The following is a 12,639-nucleotide window of genomic DNA, read 5'->3' on the forward strand; positions in this document are numbered from 1 at the left end:
TCCAAACCCATAGTAGCTCTGACCACCTTTACTAGGGAGTTAGTGTTCTCAGTATGAAAAAGAGGTTTCCCAGCAGCCTCGTCCTCAGAAGAATTCTCCTTCTTCCTCCATCCCAGACAGAATATCACAGTCACTGGAGGGGGAATCTTTAGATGCAGCAGCAGAAGTACCGGGGTGACATTTAATCAATCCGCTAACCAACTCTTTGACTTCATCCCTGATCATCTGCTTAATACTGCTCAAGGATGAAGCTTCCTCCTCCATTAACTTGCTGACACATCCTTGACAAAGGGGTTTAACCCATGCAGAGGGTAGCTTCTTTTTACAAACCGCACACTCCCTCTCTTTAGCTCTGGAAGTCTTCTTGGAAGACTCCTTAGACACCCAGGCACAAACATAACCCCATAAGCAATACTAAATTAAAATCTAATGGGGAATGACCCCTCTTACCTTACCCCACCGTGGTACCGATGTATCATTGGTGGTGTCAGTGGTCTCAGCGCGCTGAACCTGCTCCATTCTTAACACAGCCAGAATGGGAAATTGCAGACTCTTCATTCCACATGGCAGGGAGCTGGCTGGGCATTTTGTCCTCGGCACGTGCTGCCGGCTCCCTCCACTTCCGCAGCGTACCCAAAAATGCAACCACACGCAGGCCGGCAGCCGAACGCGGCTGTAGAGGTTCGCAGAAGACCTAGAAGGGACAAACCCCCCCAGGTCCAGGGAAGAAGAGACTCTGTAGGCCAGACTTAGCAGCGGCTCCCCATGGAGACTTACGCCGCTTGGGGTAACCCTCCTAACCGCATTCATCACCGGGCCCCCGCAGCTCTATAGTGTATAGGTGATCTGATTCCTTCCTGCCTCTTAGGACAGGAAACCGAAGTAGAGGGGAGGACCCCTCTTTTAAAAGGCGTTCTGGTTCCTGTCCAGAAAAGGAGGCAGTCTCTCCAGAGGTGCTGTCATAGGCAAAAGAGAAAAATAGCTCTAAAGTGGCCCATTTTGAGCCTTAACAAAGCTCCTCTGTCTTCTGTTTACATAAGGCCTCTTGCACACGACCATATGCCCTCCAAGACATACGGTCCGTGAGTGGCCCATATGTCCCGGATTGGCATTGATCGTGCCCACAGCATCATGGGTTACTGTGATACTGTACAAGTCGGGCCGCCCGCGGGACAATAGTCCTGCGGGCAGCCCAATGTGCAAAGCATCATTGTAATCTATGATGCTGTGTGCTCCCGATCAATGCTGCTCTGGGACATATGGGCCACTCACAGACCGCATGTCTCGGAGGGCATACGGTCGTGTGCAAGAGGCCTAACAGAGGAGACTTGCCAACACTGACTGTTATATAAACAGAAGACAAAGGAGCGTTGCTAAGTCTCAAAATGGGCCACTTTGAAGCTATTTTTCTAATAGAAATGTACAGTAAAGGATATTACAAAAATGTTCTGTATCACTGCCCCTACACAAAAAAAAAAAATTATACTTTAAGTGCACCAAAATTTAGGGGCACGTTTGTTCAAAAAGTCACAAAATGAGGCAGAGCAACTTTTTTTTTTTTACACCAGCTCCCGACATAGGAGTCATAATAAATGACCCCCATTCTGCTTTAGATGAGTTGTGGGTGCAACACATTATTTCCACAGCAGAACACAGGGCAGGGACTGACAGTTTTCAACCCCACAGGACAAGGATCAGCAACCTTCGGCACTCCAGCTGCTGTGAAACTACAACTCCCAGCATGCAAACAAGCTTGGCTCTTCTCACAACTCCCATAGAAGCAAATGGAGCATTCTAGGAGTTGTAGGTTCAGAACATCTGGAGTTCGAGGTTGCTGATCCCTGCCATAGGATAACATGGGAAAGGTCTATATGCTGCAGATTTTTTTCCACGTGAGGTCACCCTTATGGATCCACATTTTGTAGCACCTGGTAGTTTATACTTGCATAGACATTCAAGACCCAGACGTCTAGCCACCACCTTCTTTTTGCAGTGGTTGATCAAATATGGCCTTTCCAATACTGCAGGCTATAGCATTTATGAATGTGCCATTTTTTTCTTGGCAGTCTTAGGCTCCTTACTCCTAAACTCATCATTAGTAGTGTTGAGCGAACTTCTGTTTTAAGTTCGGCTTCCGGTTAGCGGAGAATCCCGATATGGATTCCGAATTCCGTTGTGGTCCGTGGTAGCGGAATCAATAATGGCCGATTATTGATTTCGCTACCACGGACGACAACGGAATTCAGAATCCATATCGGGATTCTCCGCTAACTGGAAGCCGAACTTTAGACGCCGAATTTAAAACAGAAGTTCGCTCAACACTAATCATTAGTTATCCTAAATCTAGCATCTACTCTCTCTGAAGCACTCCAGCAGATACTTCTATTTATGGGAGTGAGAAACAGGATGCATCTGTTTTTTTGGGGATCTATTTACGCATGCACACATCTTTCCCTCCCCCACAAATCCAAGTACCCAATCAGCAAAAAAGTCATACTCCTGGCTGTAATTGTAGATGAGAATCAAACTTTCTATTGATGGGCGTGAGAAACATACAGAACGCACAGGAAAGGTATCCATTTTTTGCAGACCGGAAAAAAATAAAAAATCAGACACAGCTGTGTGCATTACTTCTTACAAGTAGGCTTCCCCGATCTCCTTTTATAGGGTCCAGTCTCCCAAACCCACTCCCTTCTGAAGCCTTACTTGGACTGATGATACGGCAGCAAAGAGAAACCACAGTTGAGGTTTTTTTCACTGAGTGAAAAGACCCGTTAATCAAACGGCATCTGTAAAAATATGGAATTGTGACTGAACCCTAGATTCTAGACCGAGGGGAAGACACAACGCTACTTTTGTCTTTGTTTAAAAATTGTTGTAACTTTTTCTCAAAGCCATCTGAAGGAACATGTCTTAGTTCTATTCAGCTATTAGAAGCACCCATAGCATGAACGAAGTGATGGAATACAATGTACGTACAAGGTCTCGCTTTTTCATATCCAAAGCTCGCCCCAGAACAAAATTAAATCCAAACATTAAAAACCCGCTAACTAGTGTGTGATCAATGCTCTATAGCTACCTATACTTCAATAGGGCTACCTCTGTTTACTAGTATTGGGTCACTCAGTAGGATTCAGGATGCATTGTTCTCTCCTACTTGCATCACAACTGGAGGAAGCTTCTAGCAGGTTATTTTCCACAGGACAAGCAGACTACAGAAGAAATGGCATGTTCATCCACTGCCCTCAAGTATGGCAGCCTTGACTTTACCTCCATTACTGAGAACATTTACGTGATAGAAGAAAATAAATCAAGACACAAATATCTAGGAAAAAAAAAACGCAGCTTTAATGGTACAATGAAGATGAAGATCTGATCAGGAGCGAGGTTACTTGCTGCACTGTCTCAGCGTGGCATCTGCTTGCTTGAGAGAAATCCATGTATTCAGAGTGCAAGAACGCAGCTTGGACCAAACCAAGTGATTGTTCAAGCCAAATATCTGCGCCGAAAACTGGGCCGCTGCCTCTGGAGACAAAACCGTTGAACATCCAAGCCCTGGACAGGAGGCAGAAGAATATATAATCACTTGTCAGACACGGAGCATTATACAAGACTAACATTTTTCCAGAGGATCCCCTTACCACTGGGCATTCGAAGAGACGACCAGATGTCCTGTGCTCCCCAATCAGGAGTAACTGGGGGGCAGTTAATAACTGGATAAGCAGTGTTTCCAGAGAGAACAGGACCCAGGCCATTGCTTCTACCAGCAACAGCGACAAAAACTGTGGGAACGCCATCTCCTAAGAGAACCAGAAGATTAGATCGCAACAGTAAAAGCACACATCCCACTAGGACACTCTGAAGACCTCCTAGCTGGGCAATAGTCAACATACTGGGAGGGGGGAAATTTATCAAATGGATGTAGAAGTAGAACTGGCTTAGTTGCCCATAGCAACCAGATTCCACCTTCAATTTATCACAGCTCCATTGGAAAACGAAAGGTGGAATCTGATTGGTTGCTATAGACAACTAAGCCAGTTCTTCTCAGTTTAATAAATCTCCCCCACTGTGTTTCAGTTTTATAGGTTACAGGCCTTTAATTCAGTCATACAACTAGAAACACCATGTTAATAGATTTACAACTAAATCTGCAGCAGATCTCATTAGTATTTTGATGGCAAAACCAGGATTGGATCTGGAACACAGAAAATATATAAAAAGATATATACTGTCACATCCACTCCTGACTTTTGCTTCAAGATTCTGCAGATATGGTCAATGTGTGCACGAGTCCTTATGGGTCTGTAGTACACATGCCTACCTGAATAAAATTGCTGGTACAGTAGGCCTATAGTATAGGTGCCATACTATGGGTTCATTCTGTTAAATTTCGAGTACCGCACACCGTATTGCTGGTGCCAGCAAGGACTTGCTAGTCGTAATCTAGTAGAAAATTGCAGCACGATCCAGTGCAAATACAGGGTATATAAGGCAGTCATGCACAAATCAATGTGGCGACTGGACGTTTTGGCCTCTCAGGGCCTTCTTCAGCGGTCTATAATCTGTAGCTGGGTTCCTGAAGTGGGTGGCGCTGGATACTATGGGTTCATGACACTTGTGTACAAGAAGCCCAAGGCCTCATGCACACAGCCATATCCAAGACTTGGCCCATGAAAAACTGACAGCTTTGACGTGCGTTACGTTTTTTTTTTTTGCTCACTCCCATCAATAGAAAAGGTTATTCTGAAACTACACACAGGAATGTGTGCACAGATCTGTGGATGAGGACGACGGACGTGTGCATGGCCCCACAGAAATGATTACGCATGAGCTCATGCACTTTGTTGGGAAATTATCACCTCAGCTTACATTTCATTATGATGTTCTCAAAAAAGGGTTCTTTGACCCCCATGTATGAAATTAAGCTTCAGGTCCAGCACTACAGAAGCTGTTTTATGGCCCCTGTTCTGTGTGGTCATCGTTAGGGGGCTAGTGCAGATCTTACCTTCATACTCAGCCTTTATTCTCAGAGTCTCATCAGGTCCTTTGTGAGCAGACGTCACCCTCAGTTCACAGGGAATGCCATAGTTTGCACACGACTTCTTAATTTTTTCACAGTGCGCTAGATCAGAAATTGACCCCATTAACACGACGACTCTTCCTTGGCTTTCACTTCTCAGCAGGAGCTTAGGAAATACAATTATGAAAATTTTAACCAAATGACAATTACAGTCAGATACGGCACACTTCGATCATACCGAGCTACAATGCATAAATCTAACTCATATACCCATTTCATCAGAAAAAATATATAATGAATAAAGTATATTACAAAAATTCATTATATGCAATTTTGAATAGGTTTTAATAAAATTGTTTAAGAGTGTAGGTTACCTTTAATCCTGGGAGAGGCATAAAAATAATTTGCCATTGCATTAAATCATTTCTACGACAAGAAACTGCCCTCCAGCAGACAATCTCACGAACAGAAGAACTGCCACCCCCCCACTCAAACACAAGTGTTCTCAGTTTTATATGAAAAGATGAATTCCCTCAACGTCCAAGCAGGACATCTAGAAGAAGTTACCTCCACTCTGTCTGCAACCCATTCAAAGTTTCTTTTCACCATCTGCATAGCCTCTGGAGTAATCTCCTTTAGATCCCGGTAAGTCTAGAGACAAAAACCACAAGTAACGAATGAACTACAACATTTCCATCTTAGTCAAGTCTTCTTTAGGGTATGGCCACACATGGCGTAAATGCTGTGGATTTTCCACAGGTGAATTGCATGTGGAAAACCTGCAGCTTTTACAGAAGCAGGAAACTGGAGATTTTACTCATCCACACACTATAGAACGGATTCACAAAACCCACACATACCTCGATGGGCACCAATTTATGAAGATTTCACTCTGTGCAATAAATACAAAAGGTGAAATCAGCTACATTCACACACAGAAATGAGATTAGGACTTCCTGCAGTGGAGCCACCATCTGGGGCAATACCTTTCTGAGAACATTAAACCAGGACCTTCTGTTCACATGCTCTATTCATTGTGGCATGGACAAAACATATAAAGAAGTGACAACACAAGCTGTGGTCACTACATGGCCTCGCTTAACTTCCAATCAGCTTATATGCTGGAAATATGATAAATACCTGTTTATCCTTCTGCTGGGTCTTATCTCCTGCGGGCCATAGACGCCAAGAGTCGTTATCAATCACATCGGCAAGGACAATTTCTTTTTTGGTCACATCAACACCAAACTCAATCTAAGTTTAGGAAAAAGGTATGAATCCAAACAAGGACAGGATAAAGTAGTGACAAAGAAAGCAGAGCACTACACCTCCAACCCTATACATCTCACCTTCATGTCCACTAGGGTGCAGTCTTGGGTTGACCATGCTTTTTCCAGAATCTCAAAGATGGCCACTGTGGAATGGCTCATGATGTCCACCTCTGCCTGACCAATCACAAGCCCAGCACAATTTAGTTTTGCAGCTATCAGCATTTCTTCAGACCACTGAGGGTCATTATTGGCATCATCCTACAATAAAACACATTTGTTTTTCACAACTACACAGAAGAGATATAAAGGGCATAATAAAAAGATGGAGTACAAGACAATTTATTCCCAAGATTCATTTATTGCTTCACCATCCACCTTCCCTAAAAGGAACGGATAATACAATGTCTGCATAGGCACCATGATATGGAGACTAAACTGTGGAAGTGGCAACCATAAAAGAGTCTACAGAGAAGCAGATGTTAAAAGGACACGTTATTTCTTCACTGAACTGATTCACAAAACCATGCGTGATCCAGGAAACATGGTCTGTATGTCCCCCACATCTCCAAGACCCAAACTGACTGCATCATAAGTGTTATGATAGAGTCAGTTCCCATCAGATAGCGGGTCAATCGCACATCATGTGAGTACACTGTAATAGACCAGTGATCTGATAGGAACTGACTGTCATAAACCACTATAAGGGTCCGTTCAGACATCCGCAAGTGTTTTGCGGACCGCACATGGCCGGCCTTGCGATAGAAATGCCTATCTTTTTGGGGGGGGGGGGGGGGGGGGGTGGCTGCAAAACGGAACTATGGAGGCGGACAGCACACTGTGTGCCGCCCGCATTTTTTGCGTTCCCATTGAAATGAATGGGCCTACATCCGTCCCGCAAAATAGCAGAACGGATACAGACCCTGAACTACAGACGTCTGAATGGACCCTAGTGCAATCAGTTAAGGTCAAGAGAGCCGCAGTCGGTCCAAGAGATGCAGCGACAGACAAGATCCTGGATCGGTCGTGTAAATCAGCCTTTAGTCACTTCTTCACTGGTTTTGGTGCAGTCTTTTTTTCCTGTAGCCCTACCTCCATCAAGCCAATACTATTGAACTGCTTGGTGGGTGGTCTCCACAGTTCACTGTCAATGGATGATGTGACGTTTCTTAAAGGGGTTTTCCAGGAGTTTAATTCTGAAGGCCTATCATAAAGACTAGGTCATCAACATCTGATCGTTGCGAGTCTGACTCCCGGCACCACACAAACAGTTGTTTGAAGAGGCCGTAGCACTCTAAGGAGCACAGCGACCTCTTCCTAGGTCAGTGACATCACATTCATGAGTCACAAGGCCTATGGTGCAGCTCAATCCCATTCAAGTGAATGGGTCCGGGCTGCAATATTAAGTACAGCCACTATACAACGTACAGCACTGTGCTTGGTGAGCTGTGAAGAGGCTACTACACTCAATGCACAGTTGCTTATTCAAACAGCTGATTGGTGTCTGTACCAGGTGTAAGAACCCCTACTGATCAGATAGTGATGAGTCGATCGAAGTCCACAAAGTGAACTTCAAGCCGAATTTCTGGATAAATTTGATTAGTCACGAAGCAGAATTTCTTCATACTTCGCAGTAGCGAACCAATTGAATCTGAAATAGTGTATTAAAAAATAAATAAAATTACCTGATCCATTTGCTCACGACAGGCCAGCCTCTGCCATCTTGCTTTAAAATTTTACACTGTATTATTACTGTCAGATGCCACAATCAACTATGAATGAGGCATCTCAGGGGTACAATGACGGTAAGTGGTGCAATCGCTGCTCCCTGTCATTGCACCTACTACTTACAAAGAAATGCAGTCCGTGACTAAGTAATTTGTAACAAAGTGGATTTTTTTTTTGTAAAATTTGGCAAAGCAGCAGAGTCGAATTTTACTGAACTTTGCTCATCTCTAATACCGATAATAGGTCATTTTGATAATTTTACTCCCAGAAAACCCCTTCAAAACACAGAGTGATGGAGTTCACCAACTAGTGGGGAACATTTTCAGTTCAATGAGGACGTGACGAGCCCTCCAAGTCACAAGAGAATAACATGAGTGCAGAGCCTTAAAGCAAACCTTGAAAAACATCTCAATTTTGGGGGGATAAAATTTGTATCCTTCAGAGACCCCAGGATTTCTCTTCAAGAAGGAGCCTGTGGCTATTCTCCTGCAAACCCATTCTATCGGGATCATCTCACAGTGCGTGGCAATGAATCCGGTGGCACTGCACTTTTTTACAAATGCCGTCTTGATACCTGAGGAAAAGGGTAAAAAAAAAGGAAGTATAAAATTTACCATCTGATCTCAAGCTGCAAAAACATTTAAAGAAAACTAGAGTGTAGAGAATACAGAACACCCCCCCCCCCCCCCCCGGATTGTCAGCAGACACGCAATGCTTATTTGCTAGGTGTCAATGCATAGGTAATGTGAGGGAAATGTCCCGTGTCGGACACATAAGCTAATGCTATGCTTCCAGCATGTAATGGTTACCTGGCTTGTCACCATTCTAGACAACTAGAAACATTTTCTGACACAGCCTCATCATACAGGCCACGTAAAGAGGAAATCCAGAACCCCTGAGAAGAACATTTCAATACAGGACGAGAAGACCTTCACTCTCCAGAATGTCCAGTCTCCACAGATGTCCTTCAGACAGCCTCAGATCCGGCTTATAGCTAGCCTATTGTGCCATGAAGGTCGGCACTGCACCCCACAAGGAGAACTTATATCTTACCAGCTTCTTGCAGCAGTTTGAAGATACAGCTGGTGGTCTTGTTTGAGATGGAAGCTTTCCCCTCCATGTGGTCCTTCCTGGCTGCGTTCCCAGCAGTGATCTGATCCTTGGACTGCATGAGCACACAGCCGGGGTGATCCGGGAGCTCATACACCTCTTTAGTTTTACCTTCATTTAGCTTCTTGCCAAGTCTCAGTTCTTAGTGGGGAAGAAAGAGACCCATTAACATACAGAAATGTCAATTTTGCACATTGACAATGATCCAATTATTTGTCCAGCTGTATTCCGACACTTTGTAACTGATGACTTATCTCTGGATAGGTCATCAGCATCTGATCGGTGGGAGTCCGACAAACCCGCCTAACAGATGTTCAAAAACACCTTCTCGAGAGGTAGAGGTTTCTCAAGATGTGTGGAGGAGGAAAATGAGCTGACATTGTGGCGCGGTGCAGGTTAGGTTTACACTCTTAAGTTTGTACTTTGTGTATTAATGTGCCCAAGTAGGGTCTTTACTTGTTTATGTCAATATATATTTGATGTATGTCTATCCGTACGAATTGGAAAAATTTTAATAAAAATTACTTTATATAAAAAAAAAAAAAAAAAAAAAAAAACCTTCTCGTCAACACCAGTCACAAGGCCTAGGTGCCATTAAAGTGAACAGGGCTCAGCTACACCTAGGCCATGTGACCAATGGTCACCGGCCCGGGGTAAGCAGTGAGAAGAACGCACGGCCACAGGAGTGCAGGGGATCCGGGCCTCAGGAGGATAAGTCATCAGTTACAAAAAGTTGGAGAATACCTTTAACAATTACACAAGATAGGTCCCATTAACCTGGGATCTGTAGCTTTAGGCCTCATGCACACCGTTTTGAGGTCTGCAAATCATGTACACCTTTTTTGTAGACCCACTGACTTCTATGGGTTTGTGGTCCGTATTTTGCAGACAACCTTTTGGCGGAACAGACATACGGAAGTAAAAATGCGAATGGTACAAGGACCAGGTCTGTATGTGGCGGAGTGCAGAATACCGTACACACGTCATGTGGATGAGGCCGTTAATGTATAATGCTCATACTTCTGACCACCGATTGCCTGACTGCCGGTGAATCTGGGGCTATACATTTACATGTCGCTGGAAGACACAGCAAGTATCCTCTATGGATCAGGGATGGATTTTAGAGGGCTCCAAACTCCATATTCATGAGGCCCACACAATGCTCAACAGTTCTCAGCGCAGGCACAGTGCTGTCCTCTGCAGGCACCAGACTCATCTCAGGTAACAGTGAGGCTGGATTCTCTGTAGATCTTGCTGCCCTTCCACAGCCAAGCTGTAGGTATTACATGCGGAAAATCCAGCAGATTTCACCCGCTCCATTGCAAAGGGTGAAACCCACTGTAAATCTTCACACTGCGGATTTTGTATCCTTAATGATGCACCTTTTCCTGTGTTTTCTGTACATAGCGTGAGGATGAGAACTCCCAAACTCTCATCCACTTTGCTGCTACCGGACGACACTTGACTACATAACTGTAAAACAGGGACATCCTTGGACCGCTAGACCTCGGATGTATAAGGACAGGCTGGTGGTCTAGTCGCCTCTAATCTTGTAACAGGTTCCTTATAAGGGCTCATTCACACAACCACAAAACAGATAGCGGCCGTCAGCGTTCTGCATTTTGCGGATCAGCGTGTCCTTCCCTGTGAGAGCACATTCACACAACTATTTTTTTTGTCCACATCCGTTCTGCAATTTTGAGGATCATATGCGGACCCATTCATTTAAAAAAACAAGTTCTATCTTTTTTGCGGGGCTGCGGAACGGAAGTGCAGATGCAGACAGCACTCTATATACCAGGGATCAGCAACCTTCTGCACTCCAGCTGTTGTAAAACTACAATTCCCAGCATGCTCCATCCATTTGTATAAGAGTTTTTAGAAGAGCAGAGCAAGTATGCATGCTGGGAGTTGTAGTTTCACAACAGCTGGAGTGCCGGAGGTTGCCTACCCTTGCTATATACTGTCTGCATCTTTTGCGGCCCCATTGAAATGAACGGGTCCGCATCCGATCTGCAAAATTGCGGAACAGATGCGGACAAAAATAAGATACAGTTGTGTGAATGGGCCCTAAATGTACATGCAAAGCAAAGAAACGTTGCAGATTTAGCAGTGAATCCACATGTACCCTGCAGATATGGCAAGGCATTTACACTGAAATACGGTAAAGCCAGTAGACATTGTCACCCGGGTCTACCCTTCCCTGCCGGGCACCTAGTAGGGTTGATGACGCTGACACATACCATACCTTTGTTTCTGCTGTCAGTGGTGGAGAAAAATGAACTTTTAAAAATATGCAAATGAAGTATTGGAGCACCAGGAAGCAGGCTCATGCGGTGCGAGCAGCGACACCCCGGGTGCTCCATAATGACAGCGCTAGACCCTCTGGTGTAGCACCGAGATCCCGCGCCTGCACACCCGAGTCCACAATGGCGCATATCTTCATTCCCGACTTGTTGAGATGTATATAGTGCGCACACATCGTCACTTCCAGGTTCAATGACATGACGGCGCTTCACAAGTCAGGAACGAAGATGTGCGCTAGCGCAGTTCTGGACACAGGTGTGCACAGGATCTCAGGGGGGTCTAGCGCTGTCAATTTATAGGCAGGGTGTGTGAACTACATTTTTCTCCACCAACAACAGAAAAAAAGAAAGGTATTGTTTTTGTCAGCATCATCAACCCTACCAGGCTATGTGCCCGGAGGGAAGGGTTGATCCTGTGACAGAGCCTGCCTCCTGGAGGGACACAACTGGTGCCCACCTTCCTGACCAGATTTTAACCCCTTGAACACTGGGCTGTCAGTCACTGACACCTCACGATCTGCCTCCTGTGATCAGCCCCCCCCCCCCCCATGTCCCATGACAGGATGGTCGCGGGGCCACCACGTGCTCCCCAGGTCCCGGACACTTACCTCCAGTGGATTCCATCTTCTTTAGGAACAGTCTATCTAAACACAAAAAGAAACACAAGGGTTAAACCACATGAAGCCGGCGCCATCACTAACACCTAATAAAGCGAGCATGGAGGTATGCAGAGCTGACAGGGCATGATGGGAGTTGTAGTGCTACTCCTGTAAAGAGCGTCACTTGTACCGAGCCCCCGGTCTATAGAGCAGACATGAGGGGGAGAAGCACATGGCGACATGATGTTATTACCGCCACTAAGCAGGAGCCGAGCCGCGGGCTGAGGAGGACGCCACAGCACGACCTGAGCGAGCGGGGAGCGGCCTAATAAGGAAGGCCCCGGGCCCGCCCACTGCTACCGACCAATCACACACAGACTCCAAATATTTATTAGCATATCGTCAGGAGAATGGCCGCCAGGGGCGGAGTAACAGCGCTGTGCGGAGGCCGCGAAACTTCTGTGGGGAGATGCTGCTGCTGTGTCCACTGAGAGTACTGGTACAATAGCGCTGTGTACACTGCTGGGGCTTGTACCATGTACACTGCTGGGGCTTGTACCATGTACACTGCTGGGGCTTGTACCATGTACACTGCTGGTGATAGTATC

At 45.4% G+C, this 12,639-nt stretch overlaps 1 protein-coding gene across 2 annotated transcripts; it reads right to left on the reverse strand.

The window, feature by feature from the left end:
• Window positions 1–3,324: 3,324 nt before the first annotated feature.
• Window positions 3,325–12,380, reverse strand: PAICS (phosphoribosylaminoimidazole carboxylase and phosphoribosylaminoimidazolesuccinocarboxamide synthase). 2 transcript variants are annotated; one of them, XM_040418815.1, is made up of 10 exons: window positions 12,285–12,380; window positions 12,041–12,072; window positions 9,070–9,267; window positions 8,412–8,590; window positions 6,370–6,549; window positions 6,161–6,274; window positions 5,588–5,671; window positions 5,006–5,186; window positions 3,642–3,800; window positions 3,325–3,555 (listed from the first exon to the last, which is right to left on the reverse strand). In XM_040418815.1, the coding sequence occupies exons 2-10, from the start codon at window positions 12,054–12,056 to the stop codon at window positions 3,389–3,391; spliced, it is 1,278 nt and encodes a 425-aa protein (XP_040274749.1). In that variant the 5' UTR covers window positions 12,057–12,072; window positions 12,285–12,380; the 3' UTR covers window positions 3,325–3,388. The 2 variants fall into 2 exon arrangements, with proteins under 2 accessions (XP_040274749.1, XP_040274748.1); XM_040418814.1 differs by having other exon boundaries at window positions 12,041–12,076; window positions 12,285–12,379.
• Window positions 12,381–12,639: the final 259 nt, after the last annotated feature.

This window comes from Bufo bufo, chromosome 2, assembly GCF_905171765.1.
Source record: "Bufo bufo chromosome 2, aBufBuf1.1, whole genome shotgun sequence".
Taxonomy (NCBI): Eukaryota; Metazoa; Chordata; class Amphibia; order Anura; family Bufonidae; genus Bufo; species Bufo bufo.

Bases quoted from the DNA above. Each gene is read 5' to 3' on its own strand.
- PAICS (XM_040418815.1), bottom strand. The intron at 8,591-9,069 runs GTAAGATATAAG...CCTTTTCCTCAG, and splicing joins CAAACTGCTGCAAGAAGCTG to GTATCAAGACGGCATTTGTA. The intron at 6,275-6,369 runs GTGAGATGTATA...TCCTAAACTTAG, and splicing joins GCACCCTAGTGGACATGAAG to ATTGAGTTTGGTGTTGATGT.